Genomic DNA, 27,857 nt, shown 5'->3' with positions numbered 1-27,857 from the left:
CGCTATTCTTGGTATTTTCCATAATGTAAAAACATATTTCCCAGGAAATGTATGCTGTTATTACATTATGGTGGGAGATCACTACCCAGACCGGTTTCAGCCTTTATTGAGGCTTCATCAGTGAGTAGCTAGACCAATTAATACCAATGGGTATAGCGAAAAGAACTTATATACTCTGCTATATGAGTTGTCCAAAAGGTGCACCTATTAAGTTACTGAAATATAAAAAGCCAACAGGCTTCATTTCAGCAATAATCCATCACCGAAATGAAGCCTGTTGGCTCTTTATATTTAAGTAAAATATAAACTGAATATTTTCAACTAAGAAATGGACTAAATGTAATATAAGGAAACTGTGTTAAAAACAAAATTATTAAATGGCAATTTTTTTTAAAAAATAAATACGGGCTTATTATAGGAGTTTTATTATACACGAAATATATATAAACTGAATATTTATATGTCAAATTAACTTACTCCCTTTCTTTGTCTAGAATTTTGTTATTTATGTAATCCATGACTGAAGAGCGTGATCCATAATATCGAAGTGGATACCGTAAGGGCACATTTAGGAACTGAGATATCATGAGAACCACATGGCATACATATCCGAGGGCAACTGATATCATAGTTTCATCATGTCCTGAATTAAGTAAAATATTATTATACTATGAAATTAGAAATATCACTGTAAACAAAAATACCCTATATCAGGATATATTCCTTATATAGGGAGGAGATACTAAAGAGGAGCACTTTAAAGTAAATTAAACCATGAAAAATGAAATGAAAGAATTGCTTTATGAGTGAATTTCTTCACATAAATTTTATTTTGCTTCCACCCACAAAAGGTTACAAATAACCTTTTGTGGGTGGAACCTTTTGTCATGATACATTTTTTGTAACCTTTTGTCATGATACATTTTTTGTATCGTGAGTAGACTAGGGATTTTATATATATATATATATATATATATATATAAAGAATAAAATGGCTAAACAACAAAAAATCAAGAAGTTTTGACTTAAAACCTATTGAAAACAAGAAGGATTACGAAGAAAAACTCAATCAAAAACTAGACTTAATAAATATATTTGAAGACATAAATAAAATAAGCAAAAACATAACAGAAGTAATAATCTCAGCAGCCAATGAATTCAAAAGCAACAAACAACAAAAAGACCATAAACTTTCAGAGGAAAGTTTATGGTCTTTTTGTTGCTTATAACTACTAAAAAGAGATGAAATATGAAACAAGACAAACACTTAATTTCTAAAATATAATATGCAGAACTATGCAAAACAATAAGGAAAAAGATGAGAAATGAAATAAGATCTTATAACACTAAAAAATAAAAGAAACAATTGAAAACAATAAAAATATGAAAATACTAAGAAAACATTTATCAGTTGGCAAAAGTGAAATAACTGTAATAAAAGATAAGAATGGAACTACAATAAGGAACCAAGAATAAATCCCAAGCAGGCTAGAAGAATTTTATAAAGAACTCTATAGTGATCCTTCAATAAATAAATCAAATATAAATAACTCTTCTCCATCACATATGGAATTCATCCCCCCATTCGCTTCAGATGAAATAAAACAAGCATTAAAACAAATAAAAAATGGAAAATGTCCTGGTGAAGACCTAATTCACATAGAATTAATTAAATGGGGAGGAAACAATATAATTCACCATGTCACAAACTTATTAAATCTATGCCTAGAAGAGGGGAAGATATCAGAAAATTGGTATCTACTCTGATACTGTTATTTAAAAAAGGGGACAAAGAAGAAGTAAAGAAATATAGACCAATCAGTATTCTCTCCAATCTGTACAAAATTCTCACAAAAGTAACAACAAACAGGTTAACACCTCTTCTAGACTCAAATCAACCAGTAGAACCAGCAGGATTCCATAAAAGCTTTAACACAATTGATCATATTCATGCAGTAAACCAAATAATAGAAAAAGCAGAAGAAACCAATTGCCTCTCTGTTTAGCACCATTGATTATGAAAAAGCATTTGATTCCATCAAAACTAATGCAATAATCAACGCACTCCAGAATCAGAAAGAGAATATATGGACCCCCTCCAGGCAATATACCTCACTGCAACAGCAACAATCCAACTTCACATGAGCAGCAATAAAATATTAATTGAAAAAGGTGTCCAACAAGGAGACTATCAACCAAAATCTTTACAGCAGTCCATCAAGAAATATTTAATATAAACTGGACAAATCTTGGTATAAAAACTAATAACAGAAACTTAACACACCTAAGATATGCAGATGATATCATAATTTTTGCAAATACTCCAGAAGAACTTAATATAATGATAGAAGACCTATATCATGAAAGCAGAAAAGTCAGTCTAAAGATAAACAGAGAAAAAACTAAACTCATGTTTAATCATTTTGTAACACCAATAAACATAATAGAAAACAATTTCTTGGAAAGAGTCTCTTCATATACATACTTAGGTCATCTCATTGATCTAAACTATGGACTCCAAAAGGAAATAAATAGGAGAGTTCAACTTGCCTGGAGTGCATTCAGAAAATTGAAAAGCATTTTTCAAAACAATGATGTCCCACTCTGTTTAAAAAGGAAGACATTTAACCAATGTATACTTCCAGTCATCTCATATGGTTGTGAAACTTGGTTGCAAACAAAAGCACTGGCAAATAAATTAACTCAGAGAAAAATGGAGAGGTTGATGCTAGGCATCACATTAAAAGATAAGAAGCAAAACGCATGGATAAGAAGCCAGACTCGCATCACTGACATCATTCTTCCCCACAAGCGACTAAAATGGGCCGGACATCTATCCAGAAGAGAAGATGAGCGATCGACCACCATATTAACAAAATGGATTCTTAAAGAAGGGAAACGAGGCCGAGGATGTCCTAAAAGAAGGTGGAGTGACGAATTGTCAAATTTTGTTCGGGAAAATTGGTCAACCATTGCCAGGAACAGAGAAAGGTGGAAAGAACTGGAGGAGGCCTTCGTCCAGCAGTGGACAAAATGGCTGAAACGAAGAAGATGTGTGTGTGTGTAATTTTTTTGTATTTTTCATTTATTTTTTATATATAGTCTGAAACCCTGCTCTAGAGAACAAACTGGAACTTTTTCAAGACATTCAAGGCCTCTAATAATTGGAGCAGTGGTCTCATACTGGGCAATGACCATCTTCCACCTAAATTAAACCATATAACATTAAAAGCACACATTAGCTACCTTAATTCCATTCATTCTTTTTTAGATTTTCGTGGCTAAATTTAACTACACAACCAGCTATGATCAATGAAATACATTAACCATATTAAACTTTGTATAGTTTGCCCACCGATTAGAGATCTCTTGACACTTCTGCGCATGTCAGAAAAAGGAGAATCCATTCTGATAATAGAGTAATCAATCTGTCTTCTGGGATGAGTTTGTTTATTATTACAGGTCAGAAAATTTAGCTTTTCTTTTACAAACATTGCTGTTTTTAAAGTGCAACTATTTTGCTTGTATAACATTTGGAAAAATGTACGTAGAGTATTAACAAAATTAAAAAAGGTATAGCATTAAACAAAAATTGAACTAAGTTTATTTTTAAGAAGGTTTTCTATGAAATAAAAATAATTATACAGAAAAACAAATTTTTTCAAATGAACTTAGATATTCTAAACTTACAGTTGAGAGAACTGAGACACTCGAATGTCCTAAACCGATTAATTATTTATGACTTGTTGCAACTCTTTTAACAAACCCATGCAAAAAAAAATGTTGGAAAAAAATACCATTATCAAATCCTTTTAATCTTCAGAGTCATCTGAATCGGTGTCCAGATCGCCATCACTTTCACTTAAACTGATCACCAAAGGTTCGCATAATTCTTCGATAATTCCGTCTCTGTCCCAATACATATTTTCTAATGAGATGACATGAGAGCAATATTTTCCCCAGTTTTGAACTGTAATACTTTCAATCGCCTGTTCTGAAAGCTGAAAAAGTTTCAACATGTCAATATCCCCAGTTACGTTGTGATGGAGAATGAAACTTTTCACTTCTGCCCAAACATACTCAATAGCATTAATATTGCAATGATATGGTGGTAGCCTCAAAGCTAGAAATCCATGCTCTTTGAGCATTGTGTCGAATTTAAATAGTTTAGTTGTGGGCAAGTTTCTTTTGACCAAATTAAGCAATTTGATTTTTCGCATATCTTGGGAATTAGAAATGTTATTTGCAGAGAGCCAATCCATAAGAACTTGCTTCTTATTAGACCAATTTGGAACTTTGTTTAATTGAATAGAGTGATATGAAGCGTTATCAATTATAACAACAGCATTTTCAGGAAGGTTTGGAACCAGTTTTTCTTCTGCCCACTTTTCAAAGATTGTAGAATTCATTTGACCATGGTAATCTCCAGTAGTTGAATTGGCTTTGTATAGTAAGTTTGAATTTGGTAAAAAAAAACCCATTTCTCCACCCACACACAAAATTAGTATGCGCTTCGAGGCATTTCCGGTTTGTAGCACTCCACATTCTTCTTTAGACTGCCAACATTTTCCATAAGTTAAATTATTATCAATCCAAGTTTCATCCTAGATGCACAATCGGTCTTTTCTCCTTCCTGAAATGTCTTATTGCTTTCAAATATTGCGTTCTAGATAAAACAATGCCACTTCACTTCATAATAAATTTCCTTTTATTCTGGGACTTTTTAAAACAAAATCAGATTTCATGAAGTATTTTCCTTAAAGTTTCTCTTTTCCAACGAAAATTAATTTTTTCTTTAAGCACAGGAATCAATTTTGGAACAGCTGGCATTCTTTTCTCGACCACGTAAAATTTGTGAATAGTTCTTATAACGTCAAACATCAAAATCATTCAAAGCTACGGTTTTGATGGTTTTCTTTCTCTGGCACTTTTTTTTTAGAAGATTTAAATTTTGGCTTACCTTCACCTTTTGATTCCCTACGAATTCGTTTAACCATTGACCCCGATATGCCGGCAATTACACTTGCACGTTTTATGACTTGAGAAAGGGGAATAAGGAGACGGCCTTCTGACGATTCTTTTCCACAGAATGTCAGCATATTATTCAATATTCTTTTGCAAGAGCTACTGAAACATTTAACAACAGAACTTGTTGACTGTATTGGATCCATCATACAAATTAATAATAAAAAAATAATGCAAAAAAGCGACAACAAAAATCAAGCTAGTGTACAAAAAAGCACGTGATTTCGCATGTTGGCGACCAATTCGTACATCCTTCATTTCTTTCTCCCCTTCAGCATGAATCGACTATTCTTGGCAAAATGCCAAGCAGAGACCTACAAGCAGTGGGCGAACTATATCCATATTATTTCTACTGCATTTTAATGGTAGTACACATAATGGCCACTGAATTTGAAAATTTTTTTATTAATACAATGTTGGATCTCCTTTACCCATGAATTACAGTTTGGCATAGATTACATCTACAATATATCAGCCATTCACCAGACAGTCCTTTAACTGTCTCAGATTATTTGATGGGAAAGGACTTTGCTCCCGTATCTGTTTTTCTAACATGTTCCATACATTCTCAATGGGGTTCAGATCTGGGCTTTGTGGCAGCCAGGGAAGATGGTGGAAGTCATTGTCATGCTCGCTGAACCTCTGCTTAACAATTTTCACACTATGGACACTAGCATTGTCGTCCATGAAACCATCATTACCTGCTGTATAAAAAGTTATCCTCCAAGTTATCAACTTTGAAGATAACGCCAAGGAGAATATAATGGTTGATAAAAAGTTAACAACCATTATCCTCCAAGATATTCCTTGGAGGACACCCAACCTTCCAGTAATATCAGAGGACCTGTTCCATACCAACAGAACATGCCCCACACTACGATACCACCTACAGAACTTTAACTTGTGTTTACAAGGCAAACTGTGTTCATTGTTTTATGGAGCTGCTGCCAAACTCTGTCTACCGTCTGTAGAGAATAAGGTGTATCTTTACTCGTCGGACCATGAATTTTTTCCAGTCTTCCAGTGGAAACTTTCTGGTTCTTTGCAGAAATCAGTAGTTTCTGTATAGGTGTGCAACTGCCAATACCAATCCTTTTCAATTCCCTGCACATAGTTCAGTGAGCTATGAGTCAAGAACAGCCTTCATTAAATGCTTCAGTCAACTGCTGCACCTAGGAAGTTCTGTTTGTCTGCACAAACCTTCTCAGACAATAGCAATCTTGTTCCTGACAGACTTAGGACTACAGTTCTGCCTCTCAGACAAGCAATGTGGGTTATTCTTCCACTGATTAAATATCCAGGATATCTCACCTTCTGAAAAATCAGTTGGGTCTGCTGTTTTAAAAATCGTAACTCTAGTCAGACAGGTACCCACAATAAGCCCTTTATCGAACTCCTAAAGATCCTTAGTTTTTCCTCACTGTGATCAATACTACTGACAATTACTGAACAGGCATTCTTATATAGTTGCCTAGAACATTTGGAGATGTACGTGACAAGTATTTTGCATATATACTGCATGACGTTTACATACGTCTGCATGAAGGTTTCTAATTCAGCATCTAGTATGTATATTTCAATAATATACTTTGCACCCATGATTTGCAGGACAGCTAAAGACATTAGGACTAATTCTCATGTGGTTAAGAAGAAATGGTACACATGTTGTACCTATTATGAAATTACTTGAGGTGAGTAGCTGTCAATAAGTTTTTGGAAAGAAAAATTCTCAGTATGATGTGTAAAATCTCTCATGATATGTGATTTTTAACTTATCATGTTTGTTTTTACATGTTTTTTGTTTAGGAGAATGTACTTAGAGTAATGTTAATTTTTTGACTGAAATAATCTTTTCTGTAATAATATTGTATTGAACCTTTGTAAAATTAATGTGGCACATGGCTTCATCATGTAAGGCTATTAAGTAATGTTAAATCAGCAAGTCTAATGCTAAGATTAGTGAAGGATTCTGAGAATTGCTATAGATGGAAATTAACAAAGGCCCGTGAAGAATGACATCATCATGTCCAAAGGTCAACATGTGACTATAGGTACCATAGATAAAGAATTCCAAAGACACACAAAGAATGACATCAGCATGTCCAAAGGTAAATACGTGATCAATTTCAAGAGATGCGCACATGCGCATAGCAGAGGTCTGGGCATATACAAGGGAATTTGTCAGGAAGGAATTTTGTCCGAGGGTTTCTAAGCTTTCTTTTACCAAAGTCCCTGCCACGGCAAGTTCGCTGTCGGAAATTGAAAGAGAAAAGCGTCGTTAGGTCTAAGTCTTCTACCTGGGATGGCTGCACATGAGAACTACTGTGTCAATCATCTCGAAAGGAAGGAGCTGTATGTCACCGCCATGTTAAGGGTCCTATAAGGCAAGGCATAGTCGACAACCCCGACAAGGAAGAATTTTAGAAGAAAAACAGGAAAATGTCAGCAAGCGGAAAGACAGACAAGAGGAAGAATTACTGTGAAAGACTGTCTGCTAAACAAGAATTGTAAGTAGTTGTAATACTGAACAAGAATGTATGTCAAGCATCTATGTTTATGAGATAATGTATATTAATGGTGAATTAGGCTTAACCAAGGTATGTCTTATATTCAGTTAATGTTATACTAGATTGTGAAAGCATAGAGCTAATGTTAGATTAGAAAGGATTGAGAATAGCAAAAAGAAAAATTTTATAATGACATTGTGTATATATGTGAATGTAACTCATTCTGTACATATTTCTGTTTTGCTTAATTAAATGGTTTGTAAACAACACATTGGATTGATTCAGTCAATGCACTATCCTAAAAAAAAAAAAAAAAAAAAAAAAAAAAAAAAAAAAAAAAAAAAAAAAAAAATTGAATCTGTATAAGATAGAAGTCTATATAAATTATATTTAAGCCACAACTAGTTTAAAGTAAGAATAATATAAGTGGAGAATATAAACGATATCTGCTTAGTCTTTGATTTAATCTTTGATTTTATATTCTCATACTCAATATAGTCTAACTGGCACAGTCATTAAAACAAATAAATTTGTTAGACTATAGAGCGTGGGAAATAAGACATAGTAGAAATACATAGATGGCAGTGGTCGAAAGTAAAGGCAGCCGACCATTCCCAAATATTAAATAAAGAAAGCAAAGGCAAAGCAGGATAATACAAACACAGACTGCATTATTACAATTGGTTTTGACATGGTCTTGTCCATTCTTTTGGTGCTTTCCCTTCATCCCACACAATGTTACCCAACCAGTGTAGTTTACCTACCATCTCCTTGCCACCAGGCTTCAGCATCATTCCTGGGGCTTTTTATGGTTTTCTTCAGATGCTTTACCTCATCCCTGAGGTAAAGGAATGAGATAAATTTGTTTCTCCCCACCATGCTCAGTGATGATATTTCCTTCAAATTCAACAATTAACCTGTTTTGGATCTCAACATCTCCCTGTGCCTTATATAATTGAGTAGTATCACATCTATTTCTCTCTCTCTCTAATTTCTTCTGTGTTTCACCTTCTTATCTTTTATGGTTCTTGGTTTTGGGGCTCCATTTTTACATAAAACATTTCTGATTACCTTGTAAATGTCAGTTGTCATCATCATCATCAAATTCCTGCCATGTACCCTCAAGGGGTGTACAGGATATGATAGTACTACATGAAAAAATTAGATCATTATTAATTTCCTATCTACAATTTTCCTCCAAATCAGTCTGTTACTTGTCAACACTCCAACATTATCAGATCTAATATTTCTATCGTCTAAAGCACTTTGTACCGTATCAATCCACCTATATCTTGGTCTTCCTCTGGATCGTTTTGCTGCCAACCTGGCAGAGAACACTTGTTTTGCTAATCTTTCCTCTCCCATTCTGTTTAAGTGACCATACCATCTGAGATTAGCTCTACTAACGCATTCCTGGATGCTGACAACGTCAAGTACTTTCCTAATATCCTCGTTTTTAATATGATATTGCCACTGATGCCATCTGTTCATGCCTATAATCTTTCTCAGGACTCTCATATCTGTGGTCTCTAGTATTTGGTCAAGTGTTTTACTTCTGACCCAGCTCTCAGATCCATAAGTTAAAACTGGTTTGAACACTGTCTTGTATACAGCTAATTTAGTGTTCTGACTAATTTCTTTCTTATTCCATATGAATTTATTCAATTGACTTCCCACGATACCAGCTTTGCTGATTCTGTTGTCTATTTCTATATTTAGTTTACCATCTTCAGTAAAAATCGTGCCTAAATAACTGAAATGTTTTACTTGTTCCACAGGTTCTCCATTCACAACACAGTTGACATTTTCAATGATTCTGCCTATTTTCATTGTCTTTGTCTTTTTATTGCTGACCTTCATACCATATCTATTACAACAGCTATTCAATTTAGTCAGAGAATTTTGCAGACTTGTAGCGGATTTATTTAGAAGTATAACATCATCCGCATAAAGCAAAGAGCTGACATTAACATCTCCAATTTTGATATCATGTTTAATACCACTTTCCTTCATAATGTGATCCATATAGATAATGAATAACAGAGGGGATAATGTACATCCTTGTCTCACACCAGATTTAATATTAAACCATCTTCCTGTACTTCCTTCAATTCTAACTGCTGACTTACAACTCAAATAAAGACCAAGTATTGCTTGATATAATGCCCCATTGACACCATATAACTGCAGCGTATAGAATAGCTTCTCTCTTGGCACCTAGTCATATGCCTTTTCCAGATTGACAAAACTTAAATACAGATCTTTGTTATATTCCCATACTTTCTCGACTATTTGTCGTAAAGTGAAGATCTGATCCTGAAAGCCTCTATTTGGCCTGAATCCAGCTTGTTCTTCACCAAGCTTTTCTTCCACAATTCTTCTCAACCGTTTCTCAAGTATACTTGCATAGATCTTGCCAGGAACACTCAGTAGGGAAATACCTCTGTAATTCTCACATGCAATTTTATTTCCCTTTTTATATATGGGTACTATGAGAGCTCTACTCCAATCATCGGGAATTTGTCCCTCTGTCCAGGCTTTCTGAACTATGCAGTGCAGCCACTGTAAGACTCTTATACCACCATACTTCAGCATTTCTGGTCGAATATCATCTACTCCTGCTGCCTTTCCACATTTCAAGCCTTTGATGGCTTTTTCTACTTCAAGTATGGATATGTATTCCTGACTGCATGCCTGGTCAGTGTTTTTTACCACTGTGCTGTCATCGCTGCTTGTTTCATTTAGCATTTTTTCAAAGTAATTACTCCATACTTCAAGGATATCTTTTTCTCCCGTTTTCATGTCACCTTTATCATCTCTAATTCCTTTTATAGCACTCTTTCCTCCATTCTTAAGCTTCTTCAACAACCTCCAGAATATTTTGCCACCTTCTTGATATTTATTTTCTATATTCTTGCCAAAGTCCTCCCATGACTTTTGTTTAGCTAGTTTTACACAGTGTTTAACATTCTTGCATTTGTCTCTATATTCTCTAAGAGCACAAGCTGACTTATTTGACAGGAACTTTTGGTATGCTTTCTTCTTTTCCTTCACTGCCTCTTTAACTTCCTGTGTCCACCAGGGAGTTCTGATTTTTTTATCCTTACAGACAACCTCACCACATGCCTCTCTGGCAGAATCAATCATTGTTTTCTTCAGAGTTTGCCACTGAATCTCCGAGGTCTGATTCCTGTTCTCAAACTCTTTCGTTTTTTCTTCAATAATCTTTGTGTATTTTAGTCTACAGCTCACATCTGAGAGCTGCTCAACTTTTATTCGCTTTAAAACTTTCTTACATGTTATTCTTTTCAATATGAAATTCAATTTTATCCTGCTCAAGACTAAATAGTGATCACTTCCAATTTCAAATCCTCTGTACACTCTGGTGTCCTGCACCAGGGAGAAAACATCACTATCAACAATAACATAGTCAATGAGACTTTTCTTATTCCCAGCCTCTTCTCTCCATGTGAATTTGTGCACATTTTTATGTTGGAACATGGTGTTAGTAATAACCAGTCCATGTCCTGAGCAGAAATCCAACAGATATTTGCCATTATTATTAGTTTTGCTCTTTTCTCCAAATTTTCCCAAAATATTTTTGTATGTCTCACAATCATTTCCTACTCTGCTATTTAGATCCCCAACAAGGACCAACTTTTCATTTTTCATTGTGTCAGTTGCTTTTTCTAAAGCCTCAAAAAATTCCTCCACTTCTACCTTAGTAGAACCTTCTGTGGGACCATAGGCACAAATAAGTCTCATTGTCCAGTTCCCCATTCTCAGATTTGCCCACATTACTCTACTTGAGACTGACTGCCATTCAAGAAGATTAGCCTCGTATTTTGTGTTGAATACTATGACTACTCCTTCTTTTCCTTGATTGTCATTGCCTGAATATAACATTTTGTATTTATTGCTCAGAAAGATCTCACCAGTTTTGGTCTCTTCACCCCTATTATGTCGATCTGGTACTTATCTAATTCCTCAGCTAGCTCCATTTCTTTGCCATTCAGGCTTCTTACGTTGATAGTACCGATCTTTAACTCTGGTGATGTTGAGTTGGGGTTTATTTTCAGATTTGTTCCAGTAGCTGACTTTTCGCTGTTCGCCCTGGTTCCCTGGCAAAAACAACGGGGGCCTTGTTTAACCGGGCGACGCCCCAGCCGGCATGAAATTTTGTCATGTTGTACCATCATTCTATATTTTGGTAAATATAGAATGATGGTACAGATAGAATGATAGAAAATATAGAATGATGGTACCAATAAGAATACAATTTGGTCGGCTAAATCCCAAATTGCCAGCCCACCCTCGTCCGTTCAGTATCCAAGTAGATACTCAACAGGGTGCACCACGAAAAGGTGAGGATTGGACATTAGGTCAGAAGACCTGGCGGTTCTCCGCATTCCTTTAAAGGCCATGTGGAGGTCTCCTCTCAGTTATACAGCTTTGACCCTTAAGCACCCTCTTTGTTCTTTATTGATATCCTAGGACTGTTCCTATAACCCCTTTCATTTGTCTTCTCTTCTAAATGCCGTCTTCACTTCATTGTATTTCATTTCACTGTATACAATAAGTTTTAATGCCTCTTTTGTGAGATTCACTTCTATTTTGGCTAATCTGTCTCCAGGACTCCTTGCCCTACTCTCCTGATCACAGACCACTTTGTTGTTCCTATCTTTCAGTTTTCTGTGATGGATTTCAGTTCTTCCTTGAGCACTTTAATTTATTTCATCTGCTAGCTCTACTTTTCCATTGATGGTGTCTATCTTAATTTCTGCCAAAGAAGATACACCATAACTTTGCATTGCTTTCCCTGGTCCTGATGAAAACAGCACAGGCAATGTATAAATGGGCAACATGTTGTGATGCTTGCATGCAAACAATCAGAGTAGTGTTCTCATAGCACTATCCATGAAAAGAAAAATGAAACTGTAAGAAGTATTCCAGGTAAGATTTATGCAAGTATACTTTAGAAGAGGCTAGGATAAGCCAAGTTCAGGTCAAATAAGAGTTGTCAGGATCAGACCTGCATTTTAAGACAGTCAAGAAATCATGGGAACATAATATGGTTCTCTATTTATGTTTTGTAGATCTGGGAAAAGGAAATTGCTTAAAGATCAAGGGCATATGATAAGATGTCAGGAAAAAAAGTTCTTCCATAATATTACATTATGGTGTAAATATGACATTATACAGAACAAGATATAGTCTATTTAGAGCTAAAGGTACAATAAGATGGTTTGATACAAGAAAGTATACTATCTTCACTGTTTTTCACCTTCTATATTCACATCCTGAAGTGGCATTAAACCAAATATCAAAATTGGCACTATTCAACTCTACTTTTATTTTATGTAGAGAATGTTATACTACTTGTAAGGAAATCCTGTAAAGTTCTGAGTACTCTTCCACTAAACTGAAAAACTGCTGTAATTTGATAAGAAAAATAGCAATAAAAAGACAAAAATTAGTAAAACATGAAGATACGAGGAAAAGAATTAATCATTCTCCACAATAACCTCTAAAACAAGTATTATTTCATCTATTTAGGCACAATTTGTAGTGCCTAAATTTGGAAATAAATACAAACGTACATACATACAAAATAAGAGAGAAATATATATAGTTAGAAAAAAAATAAAAGTGGTTAGTAATAATGCAAACATTTAATGTAGTACAATCACAGTATCCTATACAACCCTTGAGGGTACATATCAAGAATTTTAGATAAAATTAGAACACTAAAACAGCAGTATGCAAGGCTGTGTTCAAACCAATTTTGACTTACGGATCTGGGAATTGGGTTAGAAATAAAACATTTGATTTAAGCTTAATATGGGAGTTCTGAGCAAAAATGAATCATATTAAAAATGAAGATATTAGATATGAATATGACATCATTAGCATTCAACTATGTGCAAGAGGTTGGTATGGTCAGTTTAAGATCTGACAATACTGGTGCCTTGGCAAATAACATTTATTTGCCAAGAAGAAAACCGCTGACAGGAAACTAGTAATAATATAGTACTATTATAGTATTCCATATACACTGCTGTAAAGTACATACATATCAGGAATATGATGACAAATTGTTTTTTTTTTTTTTTTATTATTCCTATTGATGATACGAATTATATAAAAAAATGAAGATTTTGTATCTCTTAATTATTAAATCAGTTTAAGCTTTTACTATATTTAACATGCTTCACTTTATCAGGAAGTATGTAGCAGTATTTATGATAATCCCACCCACCAAACGATTGAAACCATTATTATATTAGTATAGTAGGTTGAAAACAGTATGATACTATTTCCAATAACAAAAGAAACCATGAAATTTATAAGGCTTTCCATTCTTAACATGCTGCTGCAGTGGCATGAAAAGGTTTATTAGTTAAGAGGTTTCCCCAATACTAGTGCCAAAGTGAAATTAGCTGAAGATGTCTGAAGCGAAGGCTTTGGAGAGGGTAATATTTATGTGGTTAATAATATTGCACTTAAGTACGCCAGAATATCTTTGCACATTCAGCAATGTCAAGTGATACTAAGAATGACACCCTCAGTTCACAACAGCATACTAAAATATCTTAAAATGGCAAACAATTCAGACCAACAATTTCTTCTAAAAAAGTATCACTTAATAAAGAAAAGCAATTACTATTGAGCTAAAAGGCTTCAAGAAGAAAAAAAAAATGAAGAGAGCTATTCAGAGTGCTAATAAATCTCATAGGAAAGCTAATCAAGAGCTTCAGAAGAAAAAAAAGAAAAAAATGATTAAAGCAAAATAATCTTTCTTCAAGAAAAATTAATCTCAGTCAACTAGGTGTTCTTTGTTTGATGAAAGGCTTTAATTTTTATACAGTACTTCATTGTATTTGTTAACACAACATTATATTCAAAAAAGTTACATCAAAATTACAAAACATTGTATTCAACACACTGAGAATATTAATATTCTAAACAGTCTAGAACAGCGGTCAGCAACCTGCAGCTCCAAAGCCGTGTAAGGCTCTTCAAATGAATAATTGCGGCTCTTTTCGTTATTAAATAATCTATTTTTGAATAATGCAAAATGAACGTTATTTATTAAATTAGAAACTAAAAACCTTAAATATAGCATTTGCAATAAATCAAGGACATTTTACATTAAGTCAAGGATATTTTACAATTGAAAATAGTACATGCAATGCTGAAAAATTTAATACTTTCATGTTTGAACTCTTTGAAATCATACACGATGATCCTTCTTTACATTTGTCTTGGATTATCATGGATAATGCAAGAATTCATAAACCCACTGATTTGTCAAATATTTGTTTTAATTATTTATGCCAATTAAAATTACTTAATTTATGTTTTATGTTGTTTTAATTTATTAAACCAAATATGTCATGCTAGGCTAGCACATGTAGCGCTACGGTAGTGCTTGCCTGTCTGAACGCGCCAATTGTCTTTGCATATAGTGCAGGTGTGGTCTGTAAATCTGCTCACTTTGCTAAAATAAGTAAAGGTTTTGTAGTGGACATTGCAGTGCTTTCATTTACTGGTGATTGTGTTAGGTAACGTGAATATTGTAACATTAAATTAAATATTAACAAAATAAAAATATTTTTATACTATTTAAAATGTCAGCAAAGAGAAAGATAGAACAAGAAAATCGAGAGTTTAAAAGTGAATGGACCGAAACCTACGCATTTGTAGCAAATACAGCAGGATTTCCAATGTGTTTAATATGGCATGAAAAGCTTTCAAACAGTAAAAAATCAAATATCCTAAGACATTTTTTAAATAAACACGATACATTTGACAAAGCATATCCACAGGGAGATGAAAGAAAAAAGGCAGTAGAAGAGTTGCAACGCAAAGTAAACCTAACTAAATGTTCATTTTCCAAATGGATAAAAGCATCAAGAAATACAACTATTGCTAGTTTTGTGGCCGCTCAAGAAGTTGTTAAACAAGGAAAACCTTTTATGGACAGCGAATATGTGAAAGAATGTTTTATTAAAATGTCTGAATTTGTCTTCTGCGATTTTAAAAACAAAGCGGAAATAATTACAAAAATAAAAGACATTCCATTATCTGCTAAGATAATGGAATGTCTTTTATGACAGAATGGACAGAACTATACGAATGGCAGAAGATATAACAAATCAGCAGGTTACAGATCTAAATTCAACACCAGGATACTCCATTGCCCGTGACGAATCATGCAATGTGGATGAGATTGTACTTATTTGTAGATACGTAAACTCTCAAGGATCTCAGGAATAATTACTCGATATACTGCCACTTACAGGACAAATTCGTGGAGATGACGTCGAATCTGCTGTTACCACTTGCTTGAAAAGTAAGGGTATTAATATTAACAAAATAATATCTACTGCGACCGATGGGGTGCCAAGCATGAAAGGTACAAAAAAAGGTTTTGTTTCTTTACTTAAAAAACAAATTTTGCATGACGTGTTTTCCTTTCATTACATAATCCATCAAGAGATACTTTGTGCACAAACTTTTCCAAAAGAGATAACAGTAGTGATGGATAATAATAGTGATGGTTGTACAAAATTGTTAACAAAATAATAACAACACCGCCACATCATTGGCAATTTTGTGAACTTCTTAAAAGAAATTAATTGAGAATATTCCGATCGTCTTTTGCATAACAGAATAAGATGACTTTCCAGAGGTGTGGTGTTGATGCAATTTGCCACCAGCCTTGGAGAGATTAAGTTGTTTCTAAGACAAAAAGACCTTGAATATGCACAGTTAGAAGATACTTCTTGTAGAAAGGCTTATACATTGGTAATAACACTACTATTAAATTATTTAAGGAATTTGCAACGTATACTGGAATATTAATTAAAAGAAACTTTAATGAATACGTCCTATATTTCGGCAATGTCATTGCCATCTTCACGGGAACATACAAATACGACATGTGCATGCAGGAACTACAAAAAGCAAATGAGACAGAAGATAAGAAACTACTCTTGTTCCTAAAGTCCTAATGGTGCCCCCCAGAGGGCCGTATTGGGTTGTCTTGGCCGTTGGGCTGATGTTCTCATCATGTAAGTCTCCCAAATTTGAGGCAGTTTCATGCACATGAGGTTTGGAACGTTTTTTTAGAGCTGAGGCTGATTCTATGAATAGTCTTTCGTACTTGAACTTGCTGTGGTGTATTACTTTGGCTTTCTTCCAATGTATTCTGTGGTGGGTATCCAGAGCATGGTCTGCAATTCTAGAGTGGCCATACTGGTGAAACCGGATGTAGTCCTTGTGTTCTGAAATCCCGATATTCACTATCCTGCCTGTTGGCCAAAGTAAGAACAGTTTACAGCTGCAAGGGACCTGGTATACCCCAGGTAGGTCCAGGGGAAGTGGTTGGTCCTTAGTAGAGCAGATAAGGGATGCCGATTAGAAGCGGATTAGAAGATACTCGTTGGTTACAAAAATTCTACTTTATGGCGGATATGATTTCCCATTTAAACGCACTAAACAAGAAACTACAGGAAAAGGGAAATAGAGCAGTTTTGCTTTTAGAAGAAGTGATTTTTTTCTCGTTTAAACAAAAATTATATTTGTTTGCAACAGACTTAGAGAAAGGCACGTTATTACATTTTCCTACGTTGAAGAAATATCAACAAGAACAAGCTGATAATAATTCCATAAATTTAACCTTTTTTGAAGAAATTGTAGTAAATATGCGATCTGAATTTAATGGGAGATTTGAGGAGTTCAGAAAAAACAAGGCAACTATGTCGTTTTTATTGCGACCACTTGAAATTAATCCTGGCGAATTAAAATTTTCACCTTTTGCTGGAATTGATAAGGCTGCATTTCAACTTGAGTTAGAGGACCTGAAAAACAGGGATTTGTGGAATTCAAAATTTAGAAATCTTGAAGCTGACCCGGAGGAGTTGGAAAGACAATAATCTACCTTTGCAATACAACACAAATGGCTGAAATAGATCTTAAAAAGCAAAATCAGATTGTATTTGACATGTGGAATTGTTTACCAGACACTTACATTCAGTTAAAAACATACGCATTTGGACTTCTATTGATTTTCGGATGGACATATTTCTGTGAGCAAATATTTTCTGATATGAATTTTATTAAAAGTAAGTTGAGAAACCAACTGAACAACGTGTCTTTCGTCATGTTTGAAAATGAAAATTACGCTGCATATTGAGAAACTATCCCAAGAAGTTCAACAGCAAAAGTCGCACTAAGAAGATATTTTAAATTAAAAAAATTAAAGAAATAGGTATGTTATTGGATTTTATACATGTTTTTGTAAGGAGGAGGAAATCTTTGTTTTATTATTTAATATTTAAAAATATCATATAATTTCATGCGACATGCCACCCCTGTGTTTTATAAGTATGATAACGTGACTGTAAAAAAATGAATAAATAATTTAATTATAATATTTTTCAATGTAGTTTCTAAATTTAAAGCAGTGATGGGCAATTAAATAGTAAATCAAATACTCGGTTTGATCCACATAAAAAATATTTTATTTTTCTTTGATAAGAAAGTATTAATTTATTTTTCATTATTTAGGTATATTTTAATTTTTTAACCTGCACAAATAAATCCACATGTAAAAATCAACATTCATAAAATAGATTTTTAATTAAAATATACTAATTCTGCCATCGAAAATGAACACCATGGATCACACACAGCCCACGGACCATTGGTTGCTCATCACTGCATGCAGCTCCCTAAATTTTTTTTAACAGATATAATTTTAAAAATGGCTCTTCACTCCAAAAAGGTTGCCGACTGCTGGTCTAGAACCTCACCATTCATGAGAATTTGTTACTGAAATAACCTCGCCAATGGCAAACCAGTGATGACAAATAAGATTTTATGGGGAGGGAAGAAGATTCCTCGGTTCAGAGAAACTGAGGAATCTACAAAAACATAACCACTACAAATGTCTGATCAACTATCAAATAAATTTCAAGTGGCTTTACTTGTTGAATTTAAATAAATCATATTCATTAAAACAATACTAATTATCCCTCTATTTGTCACCTTATTTATACTAATTTTCATCTTATATATGCAACAAAATTTACCTGCAAAATCTTCTGAGTTGGGAAGATGCACACCACATATACTGTAACCTTTTCTGTCAGGAAACTACCATAAAAATTTAATAAATTATTAATTCTTAAGTTAATAATTAATAACTATAAATAGTTGGTTTTTATATATTATTTTATAGCATATAATATTTTGATTTATATAATACTGTATATTATATAAGTATATTATTTATAGTTATAATAATAAATTAATAACTATAAATAATAAAGGACTGACAGATTAAGAACTTCTTGATTTTGTGAGTATTGGTACATGGCTGCTTTTAGGAGTGATTCTTGTTAATTCTAACTTATTACATAAATTAAATAAAACTTTAGAATGCATTACTTAAAATGTGAGCTGGCTATTCATTACATAATTAGCAAACACAAACAACTTAACTCACATCTGATCATTTTAAATGCGATGCAGAATTTAAAATGCTGCAGGAAAGGAGCCATACTTCTGTTTAATAGAAGTAATCAACAAAACACAGCCTGCCAAAAAAGCATTTTTAATCTGCTAAATCTAAAGCATTAAATTAATTTAAATTTAATAATGCTTTAGGATTTAGCAGGCTAAAAATTATTTTTTTTAAAGCAATAATGCTTAAAAAAAACATTTTGTTCCTTCTTCTGTTCTGCACATTTCTCAGGCTGTATCAATTCAACTGATTTCAGTGAATTCTGGAATACTGCTTTATCTTATACTGCTGAAGATACAATAAGAATTCATCCTAAATGAACTAAAATTACTCTTTACTCTATTTATACTCTAAGTAAGTCATTCAAAGTAAGGAATAACAAGATGGGGCAGGGAGCACATCCTTCACAGACACCTCTACAAGTTGCATCATGCACCCATTTTCAATCAAATGTACAACTATTTCTCACATTGCTTATGGTCACCTCAAAAATTCAGCCCCATCACACTGAAATCAGGGGACATCTCTTCAGATACAAGTCATAAGACCATTCAACCATTTGACCAAATTAAGAATATAGTTTTTTCTTACGATGTTTAATGTCCTCTGGTAATTTCTGTATAACTTGACCAAAGGAAGCTAACCTGAGAACATGCAACTAGCAAGCATATAGCAAAAAGGTGCTTCTCACATGGAAATCTTCAACAGTCATACGGAAACCTCATCTCAAATTTTGCTCAGTTATACAGAATGCACAGTAAACTCCCATACAATATTCTAGCTATCAATATAAACTGCAAGTATGTGAGAAAAAAAAAAAAATTACCAACTGTGTGAATTTCTAACATCATCACGCATTGAAGCTACATAATTATATAACTTTTTTACTTAACTTGAAGCATTATTATGAAATAAAAAAAAGAAATAAAACATGTCAGGTAAACCTAGCATTAACACAATCCCAATTCATTTTGATAAATTATGGAGACTATTACAGTGTTAAGAATAATTACTTTAATTTCCCAGAATTTCAACTTTCATATTAAGGTCCTCATTGGGAGTGTACACACACAGAAACAAACTACATTACAATTTAAACAGTATATCAAAGTGACAATAATTTGATCAACCATTATTTTACTGACCTCTAATGGGAAAAGCTCCTACATCAAAGATGTGGAACATATTCATAAAATCTTTTAATAGCAATAGTGGTTGCCTAATCAATAATTTAACAAATACGTGTTTGTTATATTAAGGCTATGATCTTGGATTACTAGAGTCCTATTTATAATTTATAATGAACTCTTAGAATATGTGTTTTTAGACCATTATTATTGTTAAGATTAGGGTAATTGAATTTCACAGGCTCCTTAAATTTGCACTCACACCATGTTTTGATGTGATGTAATGAACAGGTGCCCTTCCTGTTAATTCTATGTAGAGTATTCGAGACATGATCAGAAAATCCATATTTACCATAGTTATTAAATTTAATATGTTATGTTCCTTTTTCTGGACAGGAATTGTACTTCCACATATATAAGCAAGTTACAGGTGTAATGAATACAGTATACTCCAGAGCAGGCCAGGATAGGAAGGGGATCCTTTAGAGGAACTGAATAAATTCTTTAATTTTGCAAGAGATTTAAAGGTAGCAATAAGGTAGTATTTGTGTAGTATTCTGTTTGTCTGATATCCCTTTAATGTATGGAATGGCTATAGCTTTATTGTAATCTAGTTTATTTTTATTATTAGGTGCAGTCTTGTGAAGAGTTTTTGAAAGTATTTTTGCTGTGACCATTTTATTATTACTGTATTTATTGGAACATAACTCGTCCTTGCATATATCTTGCACTCCTAATTTTACTTTATGAAAAAAAAAAAATTAGAAAGTTTTGCATATAGGTAGCACACGAAAAAAAAGTTTAAAACTTTAGGAAATAGATAGTGAATGTTATGGCAGTTTCAGATATTTTGGAATTCTGTTGAAGAGGAATCAGCATATCAACTCAACAATTGTCAGCTTGCTTTTGTTGTTGAGTCACACAATCTTTTGTTAATACCGCTCCAATCATATACAAGACTGATAGTAGCGATAGCGAATAGTAGATTCTTGGTAAGTCATACCGATTTTCAATTTTTTTTTTTAAGAAGTCCTGTTGATCTTAGGATTCCTAAATGATAAAAGGACAAGCAATAATGAAAATGTTTTAATTTAATTACAGAAGCACTGTCACTAAAGATTCAAATATGTCGTGTGATGAAGGTGAGCGGCTGATTGCGTAAATAATGTTGATAATTAAAATTCATTCATTTTATAAATAATGTGAACAATTATAAATTATAATGAATACTGAGAATTTAATTATAAATGACAATTTAATTTTTTCTGGAAAACTTTAGTTTCCGAAAATCCCCATATATCTCACATCACGTTTTTTAATTTTAATTTTTGGGAAAAAAAAGTGTGAGTTATATTCGAGAGTATACAGTATTATCAACCACCTTTGTGGAGTCAAAAGACTCATTGCAGAAGGCAAACATTTACACACAAAGCCCTTCAACAACATGCTTTAAACTCATTCAATGTATACCTGCATTCACCATAATGTCAGGCAATATATTCCATTGGCCAACCACTCTCTATGCAAATAACCTACACCTTATGTCCCTGCTCACATCCTTCTTATACAACTTCCAGGCATGTCCCCTTGTTCTACTCCTTTCCCAATTCTACACAACATTTTTTCCACATTAATCTGGAGAATAACCCGTTTACCAACTTAAAGGTCTCAATCATATTCCCCCTCTCTTCCTAATTTGCAATGCCCTTTGTAAATTTACAAAGGGCATTGCAAACTGCATTCCCAATCTGTCCTCATATTCCTCATCTGAAAGACCAGTTATGACCTTAGTCTTCTCTGGATCCTTTCCAACATATCCTCATCGTCGTGAAAACCAAGGGACTGAATATGTGCATAATACAAGACCTTGATCAAGGCATTATACAAGGAACCAGAACCTCTTTATTTTTACAAGTTAAGGTCCTCATCATTACCATAATTTGATGTGATGTCTTCACAATTTGTGCAATGTGACCTCCTTGTCTACCACTACTCCAAGGAAACTTCCTCCAAAATTTTCCCCGACTTTGCATCCCATTGTTGCCTACCAAATTTCAGAACCTTATACTTGGCAACACTAAACTGACAGTTCCATAATCACATGTTGCTCACTCACGCAATCTATTAAATCACAACATCTGCTTGATTCCTCATCACTATCTTCCCAGTTTTGCATCATATGCAAACAGTTGTATATCATCAGTTAAATCTATCCCAATATCATTAATATACATTAATGAATTAATGATCCCAAAACTGACCCCTGCAGCACACCACTGGTGACTTACCTCTTTCAAGATAGTGTATCCCCCCCCCAATACACAACTTGCTGATACCTATCTGATAGCCAGTCACCTATTCAACTAACTAATCTATCATTCAATCTTATCTGTTTCAACTTAGCAACCAACTTGTGTAGTAATCTATCAAAAGCCTTAGCAAATTCAAGTATACTACTGTATAATAGTGCCATAATTAAAATTATCCATATCTTATATCTTTCTTCATCACCACTACCCTCCACATTCCCTGGCTTATAGCAACATCCAACTAAATATCTCTTCCTGTCAACCTCCACCTCACACCATACCACACTGCCTCATAACCATAGCCACTATTTCACTTTCATGTCTACCTTATGTGGACATAATTCCCCTAGTATCATCAGCAGCACTGCCCTTTTTATCCTCATGAAAAACTGTACTGTACCCTTCCATTTCTATTCCTGTTAGGATATCATCTTCATTCAACTGTGTTTCACTTATTCCAATGATTTTGGGGTGAATAAATTCAGTCAGTGAAACAATTTCATCTCCCTCATTTCTGATACTCCTGGCATTTGTAAATAAACACAGCAATTCACTTTTAGGTCTATAGCAAGTCCTACCCAAGCCATTTGGTTGTAATTTCCCGCCACACCTGCTCTTGCACAATCACCTTTATTACTATTTATCACATATCTGCTCAGGATCAACTACCTAACTTGCATCCTGATATTCCATTTTTAAGCTGATCATCCCCATACATACACTAGTGGCCAAAATTGTGGAAACCTTTTGGAAAAAGTATTTTTGAGGTTTGATGGCTCATACCACCACTTTTTTTTTGGTGTAATACCATACAATTATATATCAATGGAAAGATAATTTAATCAAGAATGTAATGCAATAACTTTTATGAAGGATTTTTTATTAGAACAGCAGTAACAAAGAGGAAAAGTGAAACACAGAAAAAATGAGTTATACAAAAATTCTCACAATGTGAGTTAATATACTTAGTTGGGTAACCTTTAGCATTAATTATGGCCTTATGCCTTCCCATGGAGTGAATCAAGTTTTTTAGTTCTGCAGCTGTTATAATGTGAAACCACTATTACATTATTGCTTCTATCAATTGGGTTTTATCAGTGGATTGCTTCTGACTAACAAGTTTCTTTAGTCGGCTCCACAGATTTTCGATTGGGTTAAGATGTGGGCTATTCCCAGGCCATTCCAGCAGTGGAATATGATTATCTTGAAACCACATTTTGCACACAGCAGCAACATGACATGGAGCAGAATCCTGTTGAAATATAAATGCTTCATTATCTTGGAAAAGATCACATGCGGAAGGCTTCAGTTTGGGCTCAAGTATTTCATTTATGTATTTTTGGGCATTTATAGTCCCATTAATCATGTAAATTCTGCCCACACCTTTTGATGTCATACAACCCCAGATCATAACACTAAGTGGGTGTTTCACGGTAGGTGTAATGTAATCAGGATGCAGACCTTCTCCGATTCTTCTCCTTATGTATTTTATGCCATCACTACCAAACAGGGAGATTTGGTCTCATCATTCCAAATAACACTGTCTCATTATTCTGCTGTCCAGTAACATGGGTTTTAGCCCAGTTTAATCTTTTCAACCTTTGTCTGAGAGATAAAAATGGCTCTTTTCGTGGAATTCTAGCATTTAGACCAAATTCCTGCAGTCTGTGCTGAACAGTCCTTGCACTCAACTTCATCTTGTATACACCCAAATGATTTTATTCTGTCCTGTAGACACAGTCTCTCAATTCTTCTATCATCACTTGCTGTTGTGCACCTTTTCCTGCCTTTACCAGTCTAGTTTTGTAGTGACTGAGTCTCCTTATACCTCTTCAAAAATTTAGAAATGCCACCTTTGGTTAAGTTTCCACCAATTTTTCTTCTAATTTCTTCATAACTGTAGCCTTGTTCACTTAATAGTACTATTTTACATCGCTTTCTGGGTGACCAGTCAACTCTTTGCGCCATTTCTTTAATTTTATTACGTTTTACAAACTCACTAAATGAAAGAACACAAAATAAACCCAACCAACTTGATAGCAATCACATAACACACTGACAAATGTCCTCCTCTCAGCTCTAATACATGACATCAATAGCTCAATTCTACTGTGACCTTATTGGCTCACTGCCAAAAAAAAAGATGACACCTGATTGGCTCTCTAAACACTCATGCTCATTGGCTACATTCAAATGAAGGAAAGCTACTTCATATCAACCTAAGCAAATTGTGCTTCTTTTTTCTGATTATTTGGCTATAACTTTTCATAGAATACAGATAATTAAACAAACTTTGTTGCATTATATAATTTTATGGTATTACACCAAAAAAAAGTGGTTATGAGTCATCAAACCCTCAAAAATACACTTTTTCCAAAACGTTTCTGCAATTTTGGCCACTAGTGTACATTCACTACTACTCCCAACATATACTCTCCCTATGCCACAACTCTGTCCATTCAAGCTCCCCCTATTTACCTGTTCCATTCCCATTCTCTCATCTTTCACGCTACTACTGTTTCCATTGCCAAGCACTTTAGTCTCTTCAATACCACTCACCCAATCTTTCACTTCATTTCTTACTTGATCGGGTGAGTGGTATTGAAGAGACTAAAATGCTTGGCAATCTTCCCAAGCCACTTGTTGGTTGTGATTTTCCCACCACATCTGCTCTTCATCACCACTACCCTCCATATTCCCTGGCTTATAGCAACATCCAACTAAATATCTCTTCCTGTCAACCTCCACCTCACACCATACCACACTGCCTCATAACCATAGCCACTATTTCTCTTTCATGTCCACCTTATGTGGACATAATTCCCCTGGTATCATCATCAGCATCACACACACTGCACTTCCATCTAGCAACAGTTTCTCCAGTTTCACTCACCCGAAAGTCATTGAAATGCAATCCGTCACGTCTGTATAATTCCATTCTTCCCTCGAATACATGCCACACACCCACAAACTACACTTCCTTCTCCTCACACACTGACAACCTTTCCGGCTATACTGTTATCCTTCACTCTCCTCAATAACCTCTTGATATCTGCCCTTAAGTTCTTCTTATGTCTACTTAGATCATCTGTACCCATAACCACCTCTAATTCTCTTGCTCATTTCCTCCTCATGTCCAAAACATGAATTATCTTGCCATTCTCCTTCCTGGATAGCAATTGTTTGGATTATAATTTTTTAGGAAACTATTGCTGATAATTTTTAATTCATGCTTTAGTGCTTGCTCATTGGAGCAAATCTTTAAAGCCCTTTTTTTTAGTATGTTAATGACACCCAGTTTTTGTGTTTTGTGGTGGTAAGAGTTTGTGTGTATATATTGGCCAGTATGCTAGGTCAATCTTTCCTTCACTGTAAACAGTGAAGGAAAGACTGCCAGAAAGAAGAAGTATGACAAGTGTATCTAGAAATGGAAATGTGCTATGACTTTCGATTTCAACTGTGAATTGTATGAATTTGTGTTGTTTGTTCAGGTGATTGATGAAAGTGTCTAAAGTCTGGTGGCTGTGGGGCCAGATAGCAAAAACACTGTCAACATACCTAAGCTTGTCAGGTATAGGCTGGGTTTTAAAGTAAAGGAATCTAAAGCATGTTGTTCACAAGCTTCCATATAAAATTTAGCAATTGGTGGGGATAATAACAAATCCACAGCTGTACCTTCTTTTTTGTGGGTAAAAAGTATTTTGCCACACACAAAATAACCAGAAATAATCATTGATTGGAATATTTGTGAAAATGGCAGATATCAAAACTAACTAATAAATCACTTTTATCAAGTGTGATGTTTTTAATTTTGTTTAGAAAGTGTTTATATATATATATATATATATATATATATATATATATATATATAAGAGAGGGAGAGAAACAATCTACCAACGCCTTGAGTGTCAACACTAGTTTCTTGGCTTGATAATTGGAAGCTGTCGATACCTTCAGCTGCTGGCCAAAGCAGAGAACAAGCATACTGTGGAAGTAGTGTTTTATCTGTATCTGTGGGTTAAGAAGTGACTGATTTAAATAATTCTATTGCTTTCTTTTTAAGCTGATTAGTTGGGTTATATTTCAGAAGTTGAGAGGTACTGATATCCAAGACTTATTCATTTTTTGAAGTAAGTTGTTTGGTTTAAAATAACTGTAGCACTTCCTTTATTGATTGTAGTAATTATAATATCCTGACTTGCTTTTAAAGATTTCACGGCTGCTAATTTAGTTTTGATGAGGTTGCTAGCTATAGCTTTAGTAAAATGTTAGAAGTTTCTAATCATATTTTATCAGCTAGGTAGTTGGGAGAAATCTTATACTTCTCTCAGTATGGTATATGAAATCCAATTTGTTAACTGTCCTAGATGCCAGAAAGAGTTCATCACTGTTCAGGGGATGGGGTGAAAGGTTAATCACATGACTGTTCATGGAAGGCAGTTGGTTGCTCCTGTTATCACTCATTTCTGGTTGGTTGCTATTATTCTCTCTTGTTTGTGGTTGGCTGCTGTTGTTACCAGTGGCTTGTGGCTGGATGTTTTCAAAAATAAAATTTCAACAAGAAATTTTATTTTTGTTGACTGTTTAAATTTTGCTGCTGCTTCAATCTAAGAAGTCTGGCTAAAAGTTTTATTTTATTTATTTATTTTTTGTTTGTAAGGGTATGTTTAGTTGAGTTGTTAGTAACCCTCTCAAGGACATCCCAAATAACTGAATTTAAATAACCAAAAAAGTTTCAATTTTAAATTTAGAACCAGGGTCTGAGCCTAAGATTTTGTGAGTAGTTTGAATCTGCTCCCAGAACACTACTTTCTTCATACAGTTAAAAATTCTTAGGGCTTTAGCTGAGGTGAATTTCATTTTTAGCTTGATGAAGTTAGGAATAAGATTGCTGTCTCTACATCTTTTTAAAAATGCCAGCCGATTAATCAAAAAAGAAACACGTATCTTTAGCTTACCATAGTGATTGCACCACTTGTGCGTTCTAGCTTCACCTTGTGATTATGCTGATGCACTGATGATGGCTCGTTAATTTCTGGCTGAAATATTTGCAATAATAAAAATTATTATTCTCCATTCTTGTGAATAGGGTGGTAATCAGATTATGCACTGATCAGATTAAAGATAAAATCAGATTAAAGACAAAGTAGTCTCCATAATTTATCAAAATGAATGCTGATCATCATGTAACATTACAATTCAGATACTTTTAACTGGTATATATAACTACAAATCTGCATGGGTACATTACAACTGAACAATTTCTATATAATGATAATGAAAGTCCCTTTTTATAGTATGAATTTGTTATTTTACAGGAAACCTCTTCTGCATTATGATACAATTAATGCTTTTC

General features: G+C 34.0%; 1 protein-coding gene across 4 annotated transcripts in view; it reads right to left on the bottom strand.

The window, feature by feature from the left end:
* Uvrag (UV-resistance associated gene) overlaps positions 1 to 27,857 on the bottom strand; it is a 247,078-nt gene that overhangs the window by 34,045 nt on the left and 185,176 nt on the right. For 3 of the 4 annotated variants that reach the window (XM_090413519.1, XM_090413518.1, XM_090413517.1), the window contains 3 exons: positions 27,460 to 27,540; positions 18,632 to 18,695; positions 478 to 643 (listed from right to left, as the gene is read on the bottom strand). In XM_090413519.1, the coding sequence (XP_090269645.1) occupies positions 478 to 643; positions 18,632 to 18,695; positions 27,460 to 27,540 (311 nt within the window). The remainder of the gene's footprint in view (positions 1 to 477; positions 644 to 18,631; positions 18,696 to 27,459; positions 27,541 to 27,857) is intronic. The other variant, XM_090413520.1, reaches the window with a different exon arrangement.

Source organism: Typopeltis vanoorti, chromosome 24 (genome assembly GCF_054136105.1).
Source record: "Typopeltis vanoorti isolate ZY-2024b chromosome 24, IOZ_Tvanoo_1.0, whole genome shotgun sequence".
NCBI classification, from domain to species: Eukaryota; Metazoa; Arthropoda; class Arachnida; order Uropygi; family Thelyphonidae; genus Typopeltis; species Typopeltis vanoorti.
This window is presented reverse-complemented; position numbering and strand designations above follow the sequence as displayed.